Source organism: Phalacrocorax carbo, chromosome 5 (genome assembly GCF_963921805.1).
Source record: "Phalacrocorax carbo chromosome 5, bPhaCar2.1, whole genome shotgun sequence".
Taxonomy (NCBI): Eukaryota; Metazoa; Chordata; class Aves; order Suliformes; family Phalacrocoracidae; genus Phalacrocorax; species Phalacrocorax carbo.
In genome coordinates this window covers 5,144,909-5,171,228 of record NC_087517.1, presented here as the reverse complement: position 1 = coordinate 5,171,228, position 26,320 = coordinate 5,144,909, and the positions used below count along the sequence as shown (strand labels likewise).

The following is a 26,320-nucleotide window of genomic DNA, read 5'->3' as shown; positions in this document are numbered from 1 at the left end:
ATTAAGTCTTTTAAAATGCTTCAAAATCAATGAGGAATACCTCCAAGCAGTTGAGTCCACTGGCTGTGGCACTCATCTGCCAAGGTATGATGCAAGCGTTTTTGAATTAAGAACTTGAACCTCAGCTCCTTCTTATTTAAGTGTTCTGGGCTTTTGGACTTGTTTCCACCTTTTTCTATAGTTTCATTTTTGCCTTTTTCCCTACCCCAAACTGAAAAAAATGAAAATCCCCCTAGATACATTGTCAGGAAATATTTCCTGAAAATTTTTGGTTTTGACAAATTAGCATTTTCCAAGAGAAAGGCTTTCTCTGAAATTGCTTGCCAAAAGCTAATTAAAACTTGTGTTCCAAGTGATGAGTAGCCTTAAAAAACCTGTTCTGTGTAGATTCTCTTAGTTTCTTATGTACTTGCAAGTTTTAAACGTGAAATGACAATGTGCAGTTTAGTGTTTTCCATTTTTAAGCATGCAGATTCGGTCGTTGTTGCACAATAACTAATTCTCCCGGGAAAGGAGAGCAGTTCCCATGTGCTTTGAAATGCTACAGCTATGCAACCAGGGCTGGAAGTGCTATTTTAAACAGTCATATCAGCAGAGCTTGCTGTAGGAGATAATATGTCACAAAAGGGAGTATGACATCTAGTTTCACCTAGAAGATAAACCTTGAGTAGATATGCAGGGAGAAACAAGACTGTCAGGTTGTCCTTGAAAAGAATGGCCTATATTAATGAAGAAATGCACTCCAGGGCATATGCTATTTGGGATATTTAATTTCATCTTCAAACTTGTCTGATCTGCTATGAAGAATATAGCAGAAAAACGGTGGTTGTGTGTAGTCTCACACACGTCATGATTCTAGAGTGGGTATCTCGCTGCTTTATTTTCAGAAAGGTCACAGCCTCAGAAATTCACGTCTGAAAAAGCCAGACCCCAGACTGAGGAGTTTCCCCAGCACTATTAATATAAACACCCCACATGTAAGCAGGGCTGGCGTAGCATCGCGCGTATCCCAACCAGCCCTCCTCTACAAGCGCGAGAGCTAATTCACTCTTCCTTTCCCGTCACACTCAAATACCGTATTCCGCTGACAGAATTACAAGATAATTATAGTTAGGTGTTTTGTATTCACTTAAGTTAATCTACCACTTTTATTTTGCATTGTTGTTTTAATCAGGCAGGAGGCACTTCGGTTGCTGTCAGGTGGATTATTTTTCAGTCATTCACTACACTGCTCTTCTTCATACTTGTTAGGGCGCTTCTGGCTTCCTGACAGGCGTACAAAGAAAAATACTTATATGATCTAAAATGAAATATGTGTTTCTCTTTCAGGTCTAGATGTTGATGGAATATACAGGGTTAGCGGCAATCTGGCAACAATACAGAAGTTACGATTTGTTGTCAATCAGGGTAAGTGATTCCTCCACCCTGGTAATGTTTTGTTTAGTACTTAACTGTCTCAGATGACAGTATTTCAGAATCTGCTATACATTAGTGGCATAGAATGATGAGCCGTGTTTTGGAAAAGAGAGGAAAGGGAAGGTGAAAAGATATTGCACGGAGGGAAATGTCAGCTAGGAGAGAGGGAAAAACAGCGGAGTAAGCAGAGGAAGATAGTAGCTAAACAGGAGATGAGAAACAAGCAAACAAACAAAAACAAAAAAAAAAAAAGAAAAAAGGAAACAGATACATGAAATAAGGTGGCAAAACACGAAGCACGTGTAGAAACCTAAGAATCAAAGTGAGGGGAAAAAAGAAGATTAAAAGGGAAAATAGCAGATTGTTTGGATGCTGAAAGTTAAACAAAACCAAAAGTAAACCAGGGATCCAAAGGGAGCCAGCGAAAGAGAAAAAGGTGCTGAAAAGAGCTGAAAAGGAAATACTAAAAGTAGAGTACTGGCTCTGTCATAGTCAGTGGAAGACTTACCATTGATTTTTGAAAAGACAAAGATTTGACCCCAGGAAATGAGAAGAGGAAAGATTAATATTTCGGGGACCCGAGAACCAGAATTTTGGGGACCTGAGAAGCTGTACGTATTTACCAAACACATTTCCACAGATTCCGCATATAATGAACATATTTCAACAAATACAAAAGAACATCTTTCCTATAGGTGGCCTAAATTAACCTAACATTGATCAATAGATACTGTTACAGGTGTGGAAGTTGATATTGGTAGCTAATAAGTGACAAATACATTCACCTCTCCGAACAGTTTACTACTCTTAGCAAAGACTAACTATCCCCATATTTAACAGCTTAACCAATACCCTTGATGACAGTGAACCTCCTGATACTACTTAACAAGAAAATAAAATTATGTTTCTCAGAAATTAGGAAAAATCCCAAATCTTAAATTGCATTTAAGACTTTGTATACTTTTGAATTAATCAAGTATAAATGTGAAGCTGTTACAAAATTTTCTCCCACTTTTATTAACACTTTTAAAGTTACCTGGAGACTATTACCAGAACTGCTAAACACTGTGTATCGCATGTGGTTTCTTAGAGGTGATAGCTGTTGGAGAACAACTTCCTCGATTAGTTTTGTACTGCACATAAACTAAGACTTTTGACTCAAAAATTCTGATTAAATTGAGAGAGATATTAAAACATTCCCACCTTCAAGCCTCCATTTAAATATTTACACCTCTAGGGAAGGTTTCAGGGGAGTAGTAGATGTTTGCCACCTCCTCAGCTTCTCCAGAACAGTCTTGTCTTCAGCTGAAACTGGAGGGTGAATTCTGGTTTATGAGGAATCAGTATTTATGCCAGTAAATTCAGGGAGACTGAATAAATCATCAGCCTCATAGTTTTGACTCATTACTTGGGTTCCCTTAGATTTATAGTTGTTGGGTATTTGTGTGTTGATAATGTAGTCTGCCTTGGCTTTCAAATGACCGTACACTGTATTTTGTTTGGAGACAGAGAGGCAATACTAGGATTTTCTATCCTTCTTCACCGCCTCGGATCTTTACTCAGGAAAAAATGTGCCATAAAAATAATGGTCCTGTCTATCACGTCTCGTGGCATCCAAAGGTTAATGTACTTGAGGTTAATGTTACTGCTCAAGTTTTCACCTAAAAGAGATGGGCTGATTCTGTAAAGCTAGACAGAAGCCTAAGCTGGCTTTTTGCAGCACAGAGGTACCAGGCACCTTTTCCTTCCGGTTTATACCACTGTGAAAAATGAATATATAGAGGTGAAGTTAATGGTACGTAGAAGGAACTCTGACACTGGCTACTTAGGACACGTGCAAGAAATCTGCCTGTTGGGTGACCAATGGAAGCTGCAGGCAGGACACAGCTTGCTGAGGCACAGCAAACCTACCCCACGCCGTGGGGAGGCGGGGTGTACAGGGCTTATTTAACGCCTGCTTGGGAGGGCAATAGTGGCCTCCAACCGATGTCTCCAAGGGCTTGTTGTCCCCTGTCAATTAGAGGCTGAAGACAAGCAGCAGTTTCAGATTGTTTCATGAAGTCACAAAAGTTACTTGGAAAAGCAGTATGTGCTCCCAACTTGTTTATTTACCAGTCCTCTAAAGCTCTGCAGTGGGATGATGTTTAATAACGCGCTCACCACACACCATTTTTTCACTCTGTAATTATTGTGATCTCCTAGGTTCAATTGCTGTACCTTCATTTTTCTGTAGTTAACAGTTGGAAAGCAGTATTTATATATATGATTTTCCCAAATAGTTTTTTTTTTTTATTATAAAGTTTAATTTAATTATAAATGCAAACAAATGTTCTGAAAAAGCCTATTTACATTGCAGAGATTGACTGTGCAATCAGTTCTTATACAGGCCAAATACTTAATGGGCTCTTTCTTCCTGCTTGCTTTGCTATTGTGTTACACCTACATTTATAGGATATAAATAGTATGTATCACGTTGGAAATTAAAGATCATAGAAGAGACTCTAAGCTGGCTGCTGTATCAGAGTATTTTTTATTTGTATAATAATTAATTAGAATATAGCAAAGCTTTATTTGGCTCCTTTTCCTACGCTGTTAATGTCAGCTGTAGCATCAAAAATTAAATAAGAGAGAACTGGTGAATATGAAAGGAAAACAAACTAACAGTTGACAGCTTCATCATTAAAGAAGAACGGTAAAAATCTAAAAAGACCCTTGAAATTCTAGATATTTTGGGGTGAAGACGGGTGTAAAATTAAAAAAAATGCCTTGTATCTTTTTAAATTCTCTGCATATACTTTGTGTTTCCTCCTCATTTCTTGAGCTAGACAGCTCCAGAAGGGGGCTTTGACCTTGCCAACACGAGCATCAGCAGAACAAACTACCTTATTTACTTTATCCCTTTCACAGAGTTTTCTTTTTCTATAAAAGTCTATTGATATCACACCTTTTTTGCTTCTGTGCAACAGGATTATCTTTTATCTATGATTTATTTTCCCATTTAGAGCTGAAAAGATCAGTTGATCATAAGAGGACCAGGCTATAACATCTCTCAGCACTTTCGAGACTCTAAGTCATCATTTTTCAAATCACTGAATCAAGGCAGTAGAAGCTGTTTGGACCAATACTGACATCAGGACAGTCGTGCTTTTCTTAGTCTACAAGCAGTAAAAGCAATTTGGTTTTGGAAACTAAGCTACCAGACATTCAATATTTCTGGCTGTTAACCTATGGCAAAGGTTTCTATAATAACCAGAGACATTACACGGAGATGTCCATTCTTCTTACGCTTCCTGTACTATTGGTTAGGTGTAATAGTTACAATTTAAAAAAATATATATTTTTTGGTACTTGGCAGTTGTTTAGGGCTTTTGTGAAAAATCTGGAGGACTTTTGCTGATTTTAAGCAAGGTCCAGTAGGTTAAAGCCTTTACAGATATTTATAAAGATATTCTTTTAATTCACACCTGTAGGAAAAGGGATGAGATTTTATAAATGGGTCTGTTAAGCCACATAAAGTGTGCTGGCAGTTCCAGGGTACGAGGATGCTACTAAAAAGATCAATTGTCTTGGCCCAAAGCCCTGGGGTGGGGCTGACATGGACCACGAGCCCATGGGCAGGGGCGGGGGAGCCCCAGGTGGGGTTACTCAGGGCCATTAAGGCACCACTATATGAAAGTGGGGACAGCTGGGGGATACTTTTCCAAAGCAAGCTTCTGACCTTATAAAAAATGCTAACAGTGAGGCAAAAAGTGCCTGAGAAAGAAAAAACAGAGGAAGGGAGGACTCTTCATCCATAAGGGTATTAATAGGTAAGTAAGAGTGTGGATTTATGGCGTGCTCCCTGCTCTGGTCAAGCCCATCGTGTTGATGCACACTGTGATATAATGGGGTGAGACGGTTGTGCTAAAGCCTGGGGGTTCCCTGTCCTGCTGCAGGCGCCTGTCCCAGCAGTCCTCGATTGCCCTCTGTGTTTGAAGATCAGAGGTACCTGGGTGAGGAGGTAGAAGCTTACTTTATGCCTCCTGTGCTAATCCGCTGGGTAGCTGGCAAGGCATTCAATTTCTACGACTGTCAAACAAGCAATTTTCATGAGTACTAAATTAACTGAAAAAAATGGAGCTATAAAGGGTTCATAACACATTGCTGAAACACTAGGATTCTATCCTAATGCATATATGTTCAGGGAAACTAACCATAGAAATACAAATTTCAATACTTATTGGTTCATTCAGTACGTGTTGGTTCATACATAATACAAGAGAGCTCCTAATTGTCTTTATATCCAATGCTTTGTTTGCAAAATGCTTGGTATTTGCTGTACAGATGACCTTTGCATCCCGTTATTTCATTGTGAATACCTTGTGTGTTAACTGCAAAACACCACGTACCATCCAAAGGTCAATTACTGTGTTTTTACGGCTTGGTTACTATACTTATGTACAAAAGGAGGGGGGGGAATATGAATTTTTACAGAGGCTAAATATTACGTTATTGCAGAGAGGTACATTTCTTATGGAACGTGGGAAAGGACAGCCAAAGATATCTGATTTGGTAACTACACTGGGGAAAAGGTGAATTTAATCTTACCCTGGTATTACCTGGAGGTGATAAAAATCATTTTGGCAAAAAGAATTAAAATATTACTGTTGTTCCATCTATCAGAATATGCTGGAATATAATTCATTTTAAGAAAAAATAAAAGTAAAATTTAAGCCACAAACACGTGAACTGATTGCGAATATTTATTAACTAAATAATTTAATAATAAAGAAAATGCCTACTTGATTAATTGTTACAGAGTAAAAATTACAATAAAACTGTCTTGATCAGTGCTTTGCAGAAGCACCATTACTGTCTGTGCAGTTGTTTAACAAGGATTTAATTGGAAAGATAAGTGAATGCACATTTAAAAGTATTGTTAATTTGCTTTATAATCACCCCATCCTTCACAGTATTGACAGCACCAGGCACAAACCCCTTTCTCTTTTACAAGTATTATTTTCCATATGTGCACAATAAATTCTGAAGCAGTAATTGGAAATTTTATGGATTTCAACATACCTAGTGTTTTGAGTTTATAGGTGCCATATCCCCTCTCTAAAGGTAGCTCATAGGTGGTATTGTAAGTAAAATCCTTGCCTTTTTATTACCTATGGGCCGTTTTGGAGGCTGTGGTGTGGCAGTTTGTTAGGTTTTGGGGGTTTGTTTTTGGTTTTTTCTTTCCTAAGGAATATCTATTTGCTATTTACTTTTCCTTTCCATTTGAAATATCAACAAAATCCTCATTACAACATTATTTTTGATTTAATAAACAACAGCCATCAAAAACAGTAATCTTCAATATGTTTCTATTCCATCTGTACTTATATTTATTGTTCTAAAATGCCTTGGATTAATCTAATTGACAAGTAAGAGCCCAGACCATATGAGCAGCTAAGGATGATACCTTTAACCAGCAGGATTCTTCAACTGTACTGACATGTTCTTTATCAATGAACTATGAGAAAAGAGGAAGAAATCTTGGGATTTCTTTCTTTCTTTTTTTTTTTTTTTTAATATTACTGATTATACAAGCTTGCTGGGACCATATGTCTGAGCCTCGGCTATCAGGAACCAGAATGGTTTCTTGGTTGGCTCTGCCTCGATGTGCAGAGCCCGTGGAGCTGACACAAGGCTGAAGCTGCCTTTGAAACAGAGCTGCTGGGTCAGCACAAATGGGCTGGGTGGTTTTGAAGCAAGCACTTAGAAGGAAAAAAAAGAAAGGGGGGGGGGGGGGAAGGGAGTGGGAAACTGGGGAGGAAAATAAAAGAAAAAGAAACAGCTCCCTTTGACAGCTTTATTTCTTTAAAATAAGAAAAAAGATAAAAATCAAAACTCCCCATTCAAAAATACCCGAGTCTTTCCATTGACCCAATATATCCACCTCAAAGGCAGCCAGCAGCTCCGGTCCTGCGGTTAACAAAGGCTCTGTGGGCAGAGGAGAGCAGGTCCTCTGTCAGCTGCCGGCTTCCAGAGGGCAGCTACAAACATGGAGGTCCAACATGATCGTCACAGACTTTATTTTAAAATTGCAGCAAGGATCACTGCAAAAAGGGGAAAATTAGAAAGGAATTGGTTCTCTCTTGCAGTCACTTTCCTTTCTGTTTGTGGGTCCTTATTTTCTTGTGCATATGCATTAGTGAGATTTCCCATTGTGTCCTGCCATTTTTAGATGTTTTAGGAGGCTATAGATTGTATTTTTCATGCATATGTGAGTACGCGTGGAAACACATGAATGTGGGATGTGTCTTGGTGGGGCTCTGACCTTAAAGCCACCTCCAGACTTGGTGACGTTCCCTGTGTGACCAAGTATGGCCCAGACAGCAAAGCCTTCCTCGCTTCTGCCAGCAGTTATTCACGTAACCAGTCTCACTGAGAAACCAGTAAGAGCGGTCCAAAGTTCACATTGGAAGTATCAGGCTCAAACTGGGTTACTTGCTAGCTGAGAAGCAAAATGTCTTGAAAGCCTTAAGTCAAAAATAGTTTTTTCTTTCTTTTTCACACTTCCCAGGCAAGCACAGAAAATAAAATGGACTGAAGCAATTTTCAGAAATAATTATAAAACAGCTTGTTTCTGGGTTAAGACCCGCATATGCCAAGCTGTAGCCAAGCATTTCATTTTTTTTAAATTTTTTTTTCCAAGCTTTAAAACTCTGACAACAAAATACTTTAATTGAGCCCACAGTAGTTCATGAATCAATTAATATGTGCATGTTACTGATGTGGGTTCTTCTCTTTTCTCTCTGTGTCTGAATGTCTATTTTAAGATACAGAACATTTTTATTTTATTTTTTTTTTATTCAGAGGAAGGTGTGGTTACCATGTCTTACCCTTCTCTTTCCAGAGGGGAAGAAGAGGAACTACAGTACTCCAAAGAATGATTTGTGAATATAAGTCAGATGATGAAACCTGATGGAAATACTGATTTTTGCAACCAATGTTTTGAATTATTTGTAAATAATGTGCATTGTATACAAAAAAAAGGGACGATAGAGCTAGAATATTAATGTTTTCCCAATATAACTTATTTTGTTTTCAGTGTGAAGGGAAAAAAGAAAAAGATCATCAGACTGGGCAAGTAAGGCATATAAATCTGTAGCTCTAGACACTGTAAATTTTCTCTTACCAATGGTATTGTCATGTTTTTCTTTTCAATGGTGTGATGAATAAGTGGGTAGAATGGGGCAGAAGAGGCAGTAAACTAGGTTAGTGTGGTCAGCCACAAACATACCATGGATTTTATGGCACGTATTGTATGATCAAGCATTTAAGACACGCCTTTTATTTCTTTTCTAGCCACAGCATTATTTGCTTTACAATAGCTTTTTGCTTAGTAACACTTCAAGAAGTTGAAGAGCTTCTTGATAACCCCTCAAGGAGTGTTATTTAGGCGCTGAGAGGACCGTAGTTTTGCACGCTGTATCAAGGGATTGCCTTTTTTTGGGATGCTCTTCGTTGTCATGGGTGACTCTTTGTTTGGGTTTGTTGTTCTGATAGTAATGCTACAGGAAATACCATTCCTCAGAGCTCCAAAATAACAAGGAAAGGAAATAATTTATTGAGTCATTTGTTAAAAGTATTAACAGGAAAACTTTCTAACCTCGATTTTTAGGATGACGGAATAATCTCCAGAAGCTGGGGGTTGCCAGACTTGTTTATAGATAAAGCAAACCAAGTGTCAAAGGTATTCTGCATGGGATGATCTTGTGCTGCAGGGAGATGGATACCCTAAGCTGCATAGTTCCTACTTAAAGTCGGTCATCCTCAATGTCTTTCAAGATCATGGTGTGGCCTGATATTTGGGGTGTTCTTCTCACCTGTGGTCAATATCTGTAATTGTGTGGTTTGTATGTAATACTAGACGACACATACGAATGCGCAATGGGGTCTGCAGCAAAAAGGGCGGTGTTATGTGTGGATGTATGTGACATAATATTATGCAGGGTGGCATGGGATGAGAAGTTACCACACTGCGGAATTAGGCTTTATCATGGTATTCGTGGTCTCCTGTATAATGTGAACTGGGAAAACTAAATACTGTGGTAGATACAGCTGTTGTGAGTAATGAGTGAATTTGGTCGGGGGAGACTTCGGTAACGCATTTAGCTGTTGAACTCCATTGGTTATTTTAGTGGGAGGTAAGAGTGCTGGGGACCAAAATGGGACATCACTGGGGGCCAAACTGGAAAACTTTAGATAGAAAACATCTAGGAGAAAAAAAAAAGAATCTAAACTACATCTTCTATGATCTTTGGAAACTTTTGCTTTTATGAGGAAACCTATGTTCTTTTATTGACTGTCTCATATGTGAATGCAGTCTTTCTTAGAAATATATTCCTGCTGAAAACAAAGTTTTGTCTAAGAAATTTTCAAGACACTCATACTATCTTTTTTGATGGATTTAAAATTGAATATTCCTGTCCCCTCCCTCCCTCCCAATTGTTATTGTGCAACTCGGTGGATTTTTTTGCATAAGCAAATTATCGTGGTCTTGGAAAGCATCTTCCCTTAATACAGTCTTTGGACATTTTGGCCTTGATTCAGTTACCTCATAATTAGATTTTAGTGCCACTTGAGAGGATGCTGAGTATCAGAGTGACACTCACAAGGCTGTCAGGTCTAGCAGGGGATACACAAGAGAGTTGTGCCCTCGGAGACTGGGTGTCAGAAGCCAGGTGAGATGTCTTAGAGCATTTAAGAAGCTTTAGATGTCATTATATTGGCAAATGAATATTTTTTTCTTGACTACACCATTGGCTTTTTCCCTTAAAAAAAAAAATCCTGTCATATTTGTGTGTGTAGAAATATTGCATATATATTTAGTGGGAAAAACATGATTTATAAAAAAGGAGCTTTAAAAAATCCTGATACAGAAAAGCATTGTATCCCACTGTCCTGAACATAGTACATACCTAAATATAAAGCAAGAGACTTCCCTTTCTCCTTCCCTTGCAAGTCTTAATTTGCACTTTAGGCTTATTATTGTAGGGATTATTAAACATATTAATTTAAACACTTGGAGAGGTAGTCACACTGTATTTTAATTTCCAAGTTATGCATGATACCAGAGTCTTAAAAGTGAGAATGTAGCATAGCTCTCACTTGAGTTTTCAGCTCTCATCTGAATGTTAACACTGTTCAGTCTGTAGCGTGCTTGTTGTCAGTAAAAGTAACAGGGATTGTTCAGATCTCTTGAGATCAAAGGTCCTGTTTCCCAACTCTACTGTAATAATCTGAGCCTAATCAAAACCCTCCATGTGGACAAACACCTCAGGGTGAGTTGTGAGAATGATGCCTTTATGAATGCGTGGTTCTAATTGCAACGCATTGTCTCTTCTTCATATAATTACTATTATTATTTATACAACATAACTATGGTAAAATTTTGAAATAATCAGGATGGGAAGAATTGAATATAGAGGAACAATTATTTTATAATATTTTTCCCTTCTACTTCACAATCAGTGTCCAAGATGCAGCCAAAGCTGCTAGTTTATAATCCTTTTCTGTGACCCTGTTGCACACACCCTTTTTTTTTCCCCTATTACCAGCTGGCATCACGTGGAAGGCTTGGCTCATCCATGAGTTGCAACCTGGGCTGACATTGGGGTGTATATAGGCAGGAGGTATTTTGGGGTGACCGCAGCCTGGAGTTAGGCTATGCCGAATTCCTGCTATAAACCTCAGCTGACTCAAGTATGGCATTCCTCACCCCTCTCAAGCTGAGTTAAGAACATAATACGAGGCATCTTTAACCTGAAACCAGTTTTCAAATGATGTTACCAAACTGGCTGCGGTTGGGTTCATCCCACTTATAAACCCCATGAACTGTAAATACGGGACTGTGTAACCCTTAGAAGGTAAAAAAAAAAAAAAAAGTCTCTTGAAAGAGTGCTATTGCTGGTTTTTTACTTATTGTGGTATAACAGAGAGATGTCTTCCCCCCCCCCTCTTTTTCCCAGTGTAATCAGATAATTAAAAAACAAAAAAACCCAGGGATTTCAAAACATATTTCCATCAACCAACATTATGTGCTTATGATACAGAAGATTGAGAATGACTTAATTAAGTAGATAGCAGCAGTGAAGAGATGACGGATGTGAGGAGGCGGAGATTACTTGCTCGTCATAGAACTTTCTTTAGCCAGTGTCGGATGCCTTTCTAGAGACAGAGCATCAATGCAAAAAGAAAAGGAAAACACAGGAGAAGAATGGCTAGAAGGTTGTATCACTTTGGTGCTAAAAGCTATTTCCTACTGTAAGAGCAGTTACCTGCTTGCTCAGAGTATTGTTCAAGGATAATGTGGACATCAGCTGAGGAGACAGGATAACTAGTTTCAGAATGAGCCGTAGACAGTGGTCAGAGAAACCGTACGCTATAGCATCTGAATAACGTCAGGCAGGGCTGCGCGACACCGACTTGAGGTCGGTACGGGTGGGACGGGAGAGGATTGGTCTTATCTAGAAACCAGGGTGCAATTGGGAAGGCAAACCAGAGATGTGAAACTCTGTGTGAGGACATCTGGGCTAGAGATTGATAATAAAAAGACACCCAAAACAGCTGAAAGAGCAATATTGAGGGCTTGTGGCATGTCCTGCTGAATCCGGAGGAAAGAAACTTTTGTTTTTTCTCTGTTTAATGCTTTGCACAAATGAAGATGCTAAAGCAACTTAGAGATACGTATTCTTGAATTGGAGCCACATGATAAAGCATTCAAACATAATGCAAATAATTGCAAACTGATGTATCCAGCAGTTTTTTTTTTTTTAAATGAATAAATAATTTAGCTTTACACATGGGCAATCCTTGCTAAAAATTGCAAATCAGAACTCTTCTGTTTGAATGTATTTTATTTTGTTAATGGATTCACTAATATGAAAGGCATCTAATTGTATAATGTATTATTAGTCATTTTCTTTGGCATCCTATTAACTTTAAATAATTCTAATATTTAACATTTTATAACATGCACAACAAAGTTGTTCTATCTCCAGCAGAGAAAAAACATGCATTAATAATAAATTTTTCATAACTCTTTCTGCTGTGTATGTTGTGATACACATTTCAGCAGAAGCATTGAAAATTGAAGCGTAAAACAGCAAAGCATGTTATATGGCATTTTAAAAACATACATTGCAATATGCTATGGTCCTGTAAATACAAGAGCTAGAATATAATTCAGTGCAATTAACTTATTTTAAAATTGAGCCATGTATAAATTGTGGTAGGATATATAACTAAGTGCATCTACTAAATGTCTTTTCAGCGATGGCTGAACTGGAGTGTATAAAATGGTGATTAATGGCTACTAATGGAAACGGTCTCCACCACAAGTTGTGAGCACTGTGGTTGTGGCCGAGTATAATAGCCACGCACAGAAACACTGATAATCTCTTGCAAATCCCCAAGTTTTCCTGGGCTAGAAATAAGATGACAGGTCACAATAGAAATTTTCTCCTTATGGCGTTTTTCTTTTTCTTTTGTTTTAGTAGGTCAGAGCTTGTTCCCGCGTATTGTGGAAGTATTATGGGAATGAGCAATGTCTAAGCTGCTTAACAAATGCACACTTTCCCAACACCAATCTGTTTTCTGGGGACAGCTAGGCTAGTGCTGTACAGCATCCTCTCGGTTGGGTGCTATTAATGTTAATAAAATGCACTTAACACTTAACATCTCAAGATCTCAAAAGAGCTTGCAAAGCAGCATCATTATCTTTACATTATGGGTACGGAAAATGAAGGATAGGGAGAGTAAACGAATTGCCCAAGTTTCCATGGTAAATCAGTGACAGAGCCAGGAGCAGAGCCAAAATCTGTTGATTTATAGTCAGCCTTCTATGTAGTGCGCCATGCCTTTTCACCAAACTCCATTTGCCAAGTCCCTACTGCGTACAGAGGGTGCAGATAAGGCTGCAGTCGCCCTCTGAAATGTGGATTTTGGGCTCGGAATAACGCAAAGCCAAATCAGATCTTCCAATGCGGGTCTCCCCTGTGATGCATCCCCAAGCGCTGGGCCACCTGTGCGATGGACAGCGGTGCAAAGATCCATGAATAAGCTGCTTTAAATTCCTCTGTGCAGGGGCTACAGAGTAAAGGGACCTCGTCCTTGAGGAGCCGCAAGTACATTTTACATGTGAATGAGGTCCTGGTTTTCATTCCTGTGGTTGTGGGGATGCATCACCACGCATTGTGTTTTGCATGACTAAGCCTCATGGAGCTGTGTGTTTGCACTGAGTATTTTCTAGTCGCTTTTGAAAATGACTACATCGAGATAATATATGAGCAGATATGTATGTTGAAGGGCTTGTGCTAACATCTCTGTGAGATACCAAAATATTACTAGCTATATTTGGTAAGTAGGAAAATGAGGAGCTGAGTAACATGCCTAAGGAAGTTTCTGATGATTCAGGAATAGGAACCAAATCTCCTTGCTGCAAATCCTTTGCCCTAGCCCCAGGGTCATCCTCTTTTCAGCTCCCTTAGGAGGCATAGACCAAAAGCTACAAAGAACCGGCTGTCTTCCTGCCACTGCAGTTCACGGGAACAAGCAGACAGCCGAGGGGTGGTTTTGGTCAGTGTGTTCAGCCCTTGCAGGTGGGCATCCTTCCCTACAGGAGCGAAACACCTTCAGATTCCCCCTCGCAGTTTTATGCCTCTGTTTACAGTAATTCTTATCAGTTGTAATGGCAACGTTAGTGATTAAGTTCTTCAGTGCATTTGCGTGTGTGTGCTTGCATTTCAAGAGGTTGCTCTTGTTGCCCTCTTCACTACATACCTTTGCTCTTCAAGGAATTATTTATTTTAGACTAGGAGAACAATATAATGCCTCCCAGCCCTCTGACTGCCTTTCTGGGATTCCTGCGGGGCCACGTCCTGCCTGCTGAGCAGCTCTGACTCAGCTGGAGTCCTCCAGTTTAATCTGAAAACATAATCGAAGGCACTGAGTTACCTACAGGGGGCTATTCCCCCCCTGCCAAGCCTCCATACATGCCTGCACTGGTCAGACCTCGCGGTACAAGCAGCATTTATCCTTAGCATTCGTTCTTCCCGCTGGCCAACCAGTCTTCTGCACCTCTGGTCCCATCTCGACCCAGTTTGAATTTACTGAAGTGCTTGCTGCTGTTCCCCTACTCCAGTCCACTGCAAAGGTGCTGCAATTCAGGCATCTGCTTACTTTCTTCCCACTACTGGACTAAGCATTTGGGGTTCTGCCAGCAGAAGATAGGGCCATGTAATGCCACGTTTTAATATAAATACAAGTCGGTGGCTGCTTGTTCTCCAGCAGACTTTCTGGCCGCAGCCTGGGTGAATAGGGGTGTGTGTCTGAAGTCAGCTTGGCTATCCACAGCTCCACAAATGGGTGCAGGTAGCTGCATACAGCTTGCTGGTTTGGTTTTTTTCCCCCACCCTGCATCTAAATAGGCCCTAAAAGTCTGAGTTGTTATTTTCCTCTTATCCTGGTAAGTGATATCAGAGAGCTTTGAAAGACTTCAGGTTCGCAGTAAAGCTTGCAGTGCTATGTAATTTTGTGTATCTGTGCTGTTGAAAACTAAGAATGTAGGTCGAGCTTTGTATAAAAAGAGCTAATATAAGGTGGACAACTTTATTACACATCCCTATGCATTTAAAAGTCCCAGCTGGAAAAGAAAGCAAGATAGCAAGAAACACAAACATGTGTTGGATTATTTCTTGTTAAGCAAATGTAGTACTGTGAAAGATTGACAGCACGGGAAACTGGAGTCCTCCATTTATCCACACTTCATTTCTATCCATTTATCCACACTTCATTTCTAATATCTGGCTTCAACAGCAGATTGTAACCATAGAAAGGCTATAGACTCTGGGTGAAATGGCATTCCCTTTTGGATCCAGTTTTATAAAAGAAAACAATTATTCACAGAATGCATGTCTTTATTCTTTATTGCACATTTCAAAGTCTCCATGAATACTCATTTGCATGTGACAGCTAATGCTGCATCTTGTATTGGCCAGTAAGAGGCATGATTGCACTAAATTGGAAGCAGCAGGCACAGGTTTTCTTTTAAGGATGGGGGTGGGGGTAGCCATCCACTCGTACTGTTCTCAAGTCTTCAGTCAACACGATTTTAGAACAGTTGCAAGTCTAGTTACTGGGATAATAAATCCCAAATTAACTGAATATGCAGATTTCAATTCCATTAGGTTACACTCTTTAAATTGACATACCCTTCACTTTATCTTTTGTTAACAACCCCAACTTTTAAAGCAATCGAGAAGCGGAGAATTGAAAATACTAAACTTGTACTTCAGGAGTGAAAATTGAGGACAGTAACATTCCCCAAACTGATATTATCATTTCTTTTCCCCCCTCTTTCTCTTTTGGGAAACCTCAATAAGTACATTCGCTCACCCTGCATAATTTTTTCAAATGGTCCTGTTATCTGAATGACACACGGGACAGCAGAATCCCAGAAATGCAGAAAGGCTGTTGCCGTCAATGCTTACAATAAAATCCATGTATGCAGCAGCAACAGAAAATATTTATTTGGTAACACATTCCTATTGCCTTTTGAAATGCATGCAGTTTCGACTCGGAAGCACTGGAAGATATCGAGATAAATACTTCTATGGTTTCTATGTAATCCCTTTGAAAATTATCTGGAATATAATGGGGACAAAAGCAGCTCCTTGAAAACTACCCGAAACTCACTCTCTTCTTAAATGTAATCTCCCAGCAAAATAAGGGAGCGTAGGAACTAGATGTTCATAAAAGTGAGGAGAATAAGAAAAACACCTTAGAAAGGTTTACTATAGAAAAGAGCCTATCACGATTATTCATTTCCAAAATCTTAAAATTGAAAGCTGCTTTTTTTTTTTCTTCTTATTTCCCGACAGCTACAAGACTTTCATACTTTTCCCTAGAAAGCCTTAAAATGCCATATGAATTAATTGTAGCAAATGCCATATGAATTAATTGTAGCTAAAACATCAGAAAGTTTTTCAGGCATGCAGTTTGACGACGAGATTACCTGCAGTACGTTTCTTCCAGCAAGAAAACTATGTAAAACCATTGCATTCCAGTAACAGACAGGACTTACTTTGTAAGATGGATTTCAAAAGATCTGGAGGCTGCTGTTCCTTATAAAACTATGCCAAAGACTATTTAAGTGGCCAGTAATATAAACATTATGCTACTAACACTGAACAGTTTATCACATAAATATAATTGTCTTCTTTTAGAAGAATAATAAAAGCCGAATCCATATGTTACACATTATTTAAAATTGTTTTCTGCAAGATGTATTAATCCCAGCGAAGAAGCAATCCTTCTACTATAGGAGTATAACAGCAGTTTTATTTTATTACATTGTCATTGTTTAATTTGTTTGTTCCCGGTAGTAGTTTCACAGATTTTTATGAACTGTTACTTTTATGGAAAGTCAAGTTACAAATGATGGACGCTGTTTGCTTTCAGGAAAAGAAAGGTTACGAAGGTAGATAATGTATTTATTTATTTACTTACTGTACTCAACTTTTAAAAAAATCCCTCAATTCTTAGCAGAAGCTAAAATAACTTGTGGTTTGTAGACCCAGGGGGCACATATTTTGATATTGCTCCTCAGCAACTCTGCTAGCTCTGCAGTCTATTCAAATTTGGGAGTAGAATTTAAAGCTCAGATAAACAGCGTTTAGCAGCAATGGCTGCGCAGAGCTTACAGTTTATCTTTACAGAAATGTGATCTTGCAGTTAAATGTCGTTTTGTCTATTTGCTTTTCTGAATCTGAGCTGAATGCTCTAGCGATAACTTATTTGCTAAATACTCAGCTTCACTTTGGACGAAGTTATTTTCCATTGATTAAAAAATAACTATTATTTTTTGAGGTAAAATAAGGCTTAGTTTTGAATTCTTCTCTTCTAGAATTTAAAATTATTAACTGTCATGTGCGAGCCTGAACTCTAGATTACTCGTAGTTTAACTTAATGACAAGATGAGACTTTAAATAACTTTGAGACAAAAAACAGGTCTCAAAAATTGGCTGTTTAAACGCGACACGGAAAAAGGGCTTAAGCTGCTGAAATATTTTGGGCATGTTCACATCTGTAAATGAGGCTGAAATATCTGGCCTATTTAAACATGAACAAATCTAAAAATATTTTCATTTTAAAAAATTAATTATAGCAGGCTCACCAATAAAACAGTCTTTGTGAGGCACCTAAAAAATAAATGTAAGAGAAAGTACATAATGCCAAGTGTATGAAGTATTTAAATTAAAATACGAGTCAAAATCGAAGTACAAGAAAAATAAAAAGTTACTATTTCATTTTGTTTCATAGTTAACTCCTTGTTATCAAATATGCAAAACACAAGGGAGGCTTTCTGAACTCGGCTACGTAATGATTGGTTGTAAGAGCTGAAAGAAATGTCTCTGTGCTAGAAAATGCACGTTGCCTGCCTTCTTTTAGCCAGAGTCTTCATCAGCTGGAATACCACCAACTTTCTTATTTGCTGTCCATATCCCAGTAGGAAGCACGTTGCCATTGCTTGTTGGAATCACGGTCAGATCCTACAGTTATTCTCTGATTTTTTGATATTTTTTTTTTTTTAATGGGTTGTGGTTTGAACATTTCTTTGACTGAAGTTAGTCACCAGCAAAGCTAAATCTCATGGTTGCTCTGTGCTGTACTGCTTTTAGTCTGACCAGTTTTGATTAAGATATCTTTTACCTAAGGAAAAAAAACAACAACCCAGACTAAACACCAAAACAAAACACTAAATCACAGCTTTTCCTTTGTCCTTTTAATCCTGGCATACACTCTTCAAACTGCATAATGTCATACATTAATACATATATATTTGTATAGACAAACAAGCCCGTGTTTAGGTAGATGCTGACTCCGAATATCTGAGGCGTAACGTTGGCTCTCCCCGTGGGCTCTTACGTCAGTTCATCTCCTTGTGCCTCTGTTTCTCGCTGCACCTTTTGTCTGCCTTAATTGCTTAGATTATAAACTTTTTCCTCATTCTCACTCTGTGCGTTTATAATGCCTGACACAATGGGGCGTGGATCTTATTAGGGCGTCTTGTCACTACTGTGGTTATAATAATCCAGATGGTGATACTACCACTATTAAGAATAATAATAAAAGTATTAAACTACCACCACCAATAAAACAATAATAATCATCCTTATGCTATTCTTCCTTAGAAGAGTGTTCATAGCCCTGGCTGTGAAGCCTTCTTATTCCAAACTCTATAGAAAGTCAGTAGAAGTTTTATCCAATGAAGTTTTAAAGATGTATCTATTTATTTAGACCTTGATATTAAAAAAAAAATAAATTCCACATTTATGTGCTGCAGTTTTAAAACTAACAAGATGAATTTCAACATGGCCATGAAAAATCTAACTCATTGTTTTACATTATCATATATATTGGCCTAGACATATATGTGTGAGACTTCTTGTTTGTTTTGGTTTTTTTGCTGTCAAGGAAATTACAGCAACACATTTTTATTTCCTTTGTCTGTGTGACAGAGTGGGATACGCTCAGGTCAAACGTTGAACTCCATTTTATATTATAAATACATTTTAGATTAGGGCATATTTTTTGCATATGTAAGCAAGATTATTAGGAGGTATTCCAGTTGCTCTTCAGCTTGAGAATAGTTGTTGACACTTCATTAAAGAATATCTGGGATATTTTTAACCTAGATCAGTTCAGCGACCCAGTTTATAACACAGCCTCGGCTGTGTAGGTGCAATTCAGGGGACAACGAAGCGCAGCCCAGCAAGTTGAAATGAGCGGGTAGGGCTGGGCAGGAGCAATTTTAACAGGCGTTAAGCACCAAAGGCAGCATCTTGCCGAACGCTGTGCTGAAACCACCCAAACAACTGCCCGAGACTGTTAAATGTAATTGTCTCCTGTTTAACCATCCCCTTCCTGGGGAACAATAGAGCCTACAAGGGAGCCGGGAGGGCAACCAGCAAACCTGGTGGTGGAGCACAGGCAGAAAATAAGGCTGGCTGGGGCTGGGAAGGGTGTCTCTGAAGGGACTTGCCATCCCTAAACGTAGGAACAGCATTTCTGGGGGCGAGAAAGCGCTGCCCGGTCAGGTACACCACGAAGCCAGGGAGGAAGAGCTGAGCAGGGCATGGGTGCACCTGGGAGGTCTTGCAAATAATCCTGGCTCTGGTGCTTCTGAAGAGTGAAACAGGAAATTCCTGTGCTTAGCTTGCATTTCAGTCCTGTCTCGCTGGGGAAGACATCACGGAGCCAGGGCTGGTGTCCAGGAGTGCTCTGGGTGAGGCAGGGCTGGGGAAGAACCTCCAGGGCAGCAGGACCCAAAACCCGAGAGGAACACGGGACAGGGGAACGGGCATCAGAAGGCGCTGCAGAGGTGGTGATTTGGAAAAGTAATAAACATGGCCCAAATTCCTTAGACTTCAAGCACCCGCTGCTGATCTCCTCACAACAGGAGGGTGCTAGAGCAGAAGCAGCTGCATCCGAGAGCACCCATCGGTAAAAAGGAGTGTGCTATATTTGAAACTACTTCTGCCTCTGCTTGGTCCAATGGTACCCTTTGCTTGGGAGGGAAGAAACATATTTCTCATGCATACCGCTGATTTACTCGCAGAGGGCCAGAGTTCAAATTTTATTCAAGTCAGAGACCAAAACATTGGATATTTCTCTCAATTTTGTGAACCCTTAATAACTTTCAAAACCGGACTTAATATTTCCTAAGGACAGGGGTTCTCAGGATATTCTCTGTACCTTCTTAGCTGGCAGGAGATACCATGAGAACTATCATTCCTGTATTAATTTGGCATTTTTGCTATAAAGCAGATTCTGTGAGTGGGAGAGGGAAGGTGGAATTTAGAATTATTTGGCTCCGCATCTATTTATTCCACAAATAGATAATATTTCAGTGAAATCATTGAGATTTTACTTTTTTGAAATTCTCATGCCTGTCTTTACCAAGTCCCATTTAAAAATAACCTGCTGGCTTTAAAACAGATGTGATCCTATGTGATTCTGAATGCCACATTAATACTTCTGAGCTGCTTAAACCATGTTAAGGGCCTTGCACGCCTCTCCCAGACCGCCGTATCCACAGAGGGAAGGGGCTGGCGGTGAGGGGTGAGATGGCGTGAGGAAGGACAGCCCCATATGCATCTCACAGCTCTCACACACCTACCACATCTTCTGTCATACGTGTCTTTCTCCCTGTACTAGAATTAAATGAGTGCCTTGCAGTCTGCCTTATTCTGTGGGTTTAGGCAAAGCATGGACCCAATTCCCAAAGCTAGGATGACCACTAAAATAAAATTGCAGGAAGCACTTCATATGAAGGTGAAATATCAGCAGTGACAGATTTGGGGTTGGTCTGAGTTTGTGTTTTGGGGGTTTGGTTTTTTTGTTGGTTGGGTTTTTGTGTTTGGGGTTTTTTGGGGTGTGTTTTATCTTTTCTTTTTTTTTTTTTAATAGCTTCATAAATACCTACTACCAAGGGAAATAATTCTCAAAGGCAAAACAGTAAGGAATCTGATTCATTTGTCATGGTGTCAAGTTTGTTCCTGAACTAAAGGATTTCCCATGTACTTAGCGAGTGAGAGAAGTCTGATTAAGGCTAAGAATCTCTTGTTTAATTAAGCTTCTCTATACCCCTCGAGGGCAAGCGCTGTCTTCCTTTTACATATAGGTAAACTACACCATAGAGAAGGTAAAAGGCAATGCACGCAAGCTAAGGACAGGGCATCCCAGCAGGTTCTGGAGGAAATCCTCCCCTTCAGCTTTGTAACACCAATGCCTCTCTATGCCCGCGGTAGACCTGCAAATGCGATATGCGCCTTCAACCTTTGGGTGCATGGTCGCTGTACGTGATGATGTCTGGGACAGGACAAGGAGGTCTCAGGCAGGGGGTTTGGATGCCAGCTGTATGTGTTTGGTATCCTTCTCCAGGCTGCTTCCAGAGCTCACCTCGGTCTGCTTCGGAGATGATCACAAATGAGCAGCTGGGACTGCACAGGCTGTCAGTGGTGGAGCGGGGAGGAAATCCCCAAATCACCTTTGCTCTTCCCCAGGAGAAAACTTCATTTGTCCTAATAGAATTAACACCACCCCTTGCAATTTCTAACGGCATCTCTGAGGCTCTCACGCCTTTAAAGCTCTGCTGTGGTGTAGGTTGTATGTTTACTTGCCAGGTACAAGCAGTAGAAAAATGGTGTGTTCACTACAAAGGAATATTTTTTTAAAGGTTATCAACCACGTACTACATTTTTCTAGAAGAAAGGTAGCCACCTTCAGTCACACTGTTTTGTGAAGCTGTAATGCTACCGTTCAGCATGACGTTGTAAAGTAATGCTAGTGTGGTGTCAGGTTAGGTTGTTGCAGAATACATGGTCATGAGTGTGAGCTCCTCAGGCCCAAGGCGCCACTGAACCCAGTGGAAGACGTCACGTTGCTGTCTGCAAGAACACAGTTATGTCTCCTTTTTCTCTCGTGCTTTGTGTGAATTTAGCTACTACAAAAAAATAGATTTTACTAGGAAACCTGAATAGCACTGTGTTGAAACGGTGATAAAATTATTGGAAGTATTTGACATTATCTTCTTTTCTTTCTTTGATACCAATATTTTTTGTAGACGACTTATACAGACTGCACTAATTACTGTACCACATAATCCTATGCCATCAAATAGACTAATGCGTTAGCTATTTCTCTCTCTCAATCTCTTCATGCTTTCTTTCCCTGTGAATCACATCAATGACATCAGTTAAGTAAATCAAAGTTTATGAGACTTGGGGAAAAATTGTCATATGCTACACACAAAACCAGCTACTGTATTTCAAAGTTTTGGTTGAAGTAACAATATCAAAGGATCTCTGTCATATGGGAATCTTTTCCCCTCACATTCCTGCACTATATACTATTAAAAGGCTTTAGTAAGCGAAGCGCAGTAAACCCAAAGTGCCAGTTTACTACTGGTTAAAAAAAAAAAAAAAAGAGGCAAAATAACAACAGAGACAAAAACCAAAACCAAATTAGTCCTTCCTGTGGATACGCCTTGTGTGTGTGTGTATCAGATTGTTCATGCTTTGATTTTTCTTCTGCCTTTCCTACAACAGTGTTAAAAATGCAAAAAGTGTTAGAACAGAAATGCTCTAATTATTTTAAAGTTCTCTGATCAGCTCCCTATATCAACAGAAGAAAACATTCCAGACCTTTCTCACCAGTAGATTCAGGTTGTTTCTTTTTGTTAACATTTGTGAGTGTCTTTTAAAGAGGAGTAAAACTCTTCTGCTCTTTATTTTTTTTGCATAAATTTCAGGGAAAGAAAATCTTTGGCTCTACTTTTCAGGCTCAGACATTTTAAATTGGGGGAGCAAAGGATGAGTAATTTAGATATTCCCCCCCCCCCCCCCCCCCAAGAAAATGCTCCTTCGCAAATGGCCTTTGCTTTTCTCCTTAGCCAATAAATCATGGGAGGCCCCAACCTAGTAAACCTGCCTTGGACTGATGCTTTATAAGCACTTTAGAGTAGTAATTAATCAACGTGCCACTCTTCAGCGCAGAACATAAGTAACAGGGAGCGAGGCAGGTAATGTTTTCTATAACAAGATAATGGCAGAGCGGTGCCCGTGCTGGGGGCTGCCTGCGAGAACCCACCTTGCACAGCGGCAGGCAGGGTTTTCTTTGCAGTCATAAAGTGCAACGCGACCGAAGGCTGGCCCTGGTGGCTAGTGCTCCTGCCGTTCCCCACTGCCAGGTAACTGGGTGTTGAACAGCAGCGGTCCTCTGCTGTGGTGCGGCTCTGCTTTCACCACAGCAAGGTCTGGAGCGCTTCGCTCCTCAGAAACCTCCGTTCTTCAGGGTTGTATACACGTGTGAAAGTTTGAAGAATGCCTATATTGGTTTTTTTTCATGCATAAATACAAATTACCCAGGCTTGATTGAGGTATTCTTCTTCCTGGGTAGTGAATTTGAGGAGAGAGCAGGAATACTTGAGAGTAATTGCTCCCCCAAAGTGAGTAAATTTAGCCTTTGATTCAAACTCTTTCCTTTGTTTGTTTGATATTTGCATGTTTATTTTGTTGGAAGTAAACAGACTGCTTAAAGGGTGAACTGCAGAGGGAAAATACAAATATTTATGGAATAATTTACTGGAAACGGAGTATATGTTTTATGCCAACCGTTGGCCTCGGTCAATAGGAATATTATCACCTTTTGGTATGTCTCCAGTAACGTTGTACCTTTTACCAATATCTGGTTTGATTTAATACTGGAAAAGGAATGTACGGTTTTTAGGTTTCAACTCTCCTTTATGGTATCTTTTCTCATGAAACAATACAAAGAAAGTAGCTCTTGACAAGTCACATTCTTCCACGCAGTGATCTCTTGTTAGAGACCTGTGAGACTACTGTAATTTCCTTCCCATTACTTTCAATGAATTCCGTGCACGTGAAAGAGAAAATGGATAGTGGAGCCTGAGTTCCTGTGCTACCCACCGCGTAGGTATCGACCGGAGGATGGAGACTTAGCGTGGGATTCCTTACATTGCTCTTCTGCTATACATTAGCTTTAATCTTCCACTGAGAAAAATATAGGCATTTGTAACAAAAATAATGAGAGTTAGCCCTTTAGAGACTCTGTGGTATGGGTCAGATTTACCTTTCAGTATCCTGATGTAAAAAGCTGAGATCAGAGAAGTTACACCAATGTAAAACAGGTGTGCATGTGCACAGACACATATATATAGAGACGTGTATTTCCTTTCATTTAACAAACATATATAGTTCAGACCTTAATGTCTACCAAAATAAATGTTTTTTAACTTTAAATTGCGGTTACTGTCAGGGTTTTTCCTAGCAGAGTCTCATCAACTGTAGATCACCAGATAACCAACCTTAACATCTGCACGAAGATCAACTCATAAGTCTGACCGTGCAAACACCGTGACATCCAAGCACTGCAACTTCACAGCAAACTTCTCTTCTGCTTAAAAAATGTGAGCAACCACAATGCACGCATCCATTTCGTGCGAATCACATGCACGGTTTTAGCTCTGACCTAGAATGAATTAACTTCTATTCCCAAAGCTATATATACAATGTTAAGTTATGTGGGGTTAATTTGCTGGAAAAAGGATTAGAAGCAAGTTAAGTTTGTGTGTCTCTGAGAAATAAGATTTTGTCTCAGTTGTTTATACGCAGGCATAGAAAGAAATCAGGGAGCAACAGGGTACGTGGAGGAAGAGGGAAAGGGTTACAGCCTCGAGTTTCCCGAGAAGCACAGCTTGCAGTTCTGCTGCAGAGAAGGTTTCTCCATCTGGCAAGCCTCCTGGGATGCCAGACTGGAGCAACCAGTTTACAGGAGCTGTGCAGGGGGACACCTTCCCCAGCCGTCCATCACCGCAGCCAGCCCCATACTGGTGCCAGTACTCTTGCTTCTACCCATCAGCCTCCTACCAGTCTGCTCTGTGACGTGAACCGGCTGCGCAGAGGAGCGTGCCTGCAGCGGTTGTTAAATCTGATGAAAATGCAAGGATATAGTGTCGGTGTACTCCAAGTAGCGTGGGTCAATGTGTGAACGAGCCCGAGGAAGCGCACGGGACGATTAAAGCAACTGTCAGAGCAACAAAGGGAGCTCTTCGGGCTGCTTCTTGTACAGGCTAAGTTAGGGTATGGGAAATAGAGGAATTCACTTTTTGTGTTTTAGTGAAACATTTCTAAACTGTGCAAAATATGGAGATGGCAGTTACCGTGGATCTATAGTTACAAGCCTTTCCCCCCTTCCACCCCGATCCCCAAACAGAGTTTCCAGTGACATCAGCAATAAAGAAATACGCAGAAAAATAGTTCTGCTTCAAGAAACAGAATGCTTTAGAAAACGCAGTCGTCTGGTGAGGAGCTGCACGTTATACCTGGAGACAAAATTCTACCACACAGTGTAAAATAGCCCTCCTTTATGCCCAAATCGCAAAGGAACCTTAACTATAGCATTTCTGATAATGCCTCCATAATGCGCGCGCGTGTGTGTGTTCTCCGAGGCATTCATTTGGCTGGCACATTGGAAAATGGTTAACACAGTGAATGTGGGGTGTCATTTTTTTAGTGGAGAATGTGTGCCAGAAGAATTCAACTGTAACCACTAAATATTTGCTTAAAAATAATTTTAACCATCTGGACTCCTTTTTTTCTTATTATTCTTATTCTTCTTTTGAGGTGGGGTGAGAAGGGAGTATTTTAATAGGAATGATTTGTGGTTACAAAATGAGTTTGGTTAATTTGGTTACCACCCCCATTTATATGATGACTACAAATAGTCCCTAACATCTGAAGTTTTAAAGAACCAGCAGATTTTTCTCTCTTGAGCTTCAGAAGCTGGAAACGAACTTACAAAAGACAATAAATTGTTCTTGATGGAATAAATAGTTTGTGGGGTTGCTATTGTTCCTCTTGACAATACACTAACATGTGCTAATAGAGGAAGAATTGAAGAACTTGCGTAGTACGGACTCTTCTGCCAGGCTAAATTTTTCCACTTTGGATCGGGAATCAGGTTCCCCGCTTGCAGGGCAGGGGAAGCGCGGTGCCGGGATTCCCGGGAGCCAGCACCTGCTGCCCGCCCTGGCGCTGGGAGGGCTTTGGGGAGCCTTCTGCAGAGAGCTCGGCAGGAACGGCGTGTGCTTTGGAGGAAACCCGAGAGGAACCTGCAAACCTGTCTCTGGAAGAGCCTTATCAGAGTTTATGTTTCAGAGACAGGCTGCCCGGGAGCTTCTTCCGTGGCCAGAATAAGGATGCTTGCTAAAAGCAGAGTCGGAATAAGAGTTTTCATGTCTCCAATACTTAAAGGGGTTTTTCTGTGTGTGTCTTACTTAAGAACATAC

The 26,320-nt window shown here is 40.0% G+C and overlaps 1 protein-coding gene across 16 annotated transcripts in view; it reads left to right on the top strand.

Annotated features, from left to right (window-relative positions):
* ARHGAP15 (Rho GTPase activating protein 15) overlaps positions 1 to 26,320 on the top strand; it is a 345,294-nt gene that overhangs the window by 238,053 nt on the left and 80,921 nt on the right. For 15 of the 16 annotated variants that reach the window (XM_064451021.1, XM_064451016.1, XM_064451019.1 and 12 more), the window contains one exon: positions 1,330 to 1,407. The exons of the other annotated variant lie outside the window; for it this stretch is intronic. In XM_064451021.1, the coding sequence (XP_064307091.1) occupies positions 1,330 to 1,407 (78 nt within the window). The remainder of the gene's footprint in view (positions 1 to 1,329; positions 1,408 to 26,320) is intronic. 16 annotated transcript variants of the gene reach the window in all.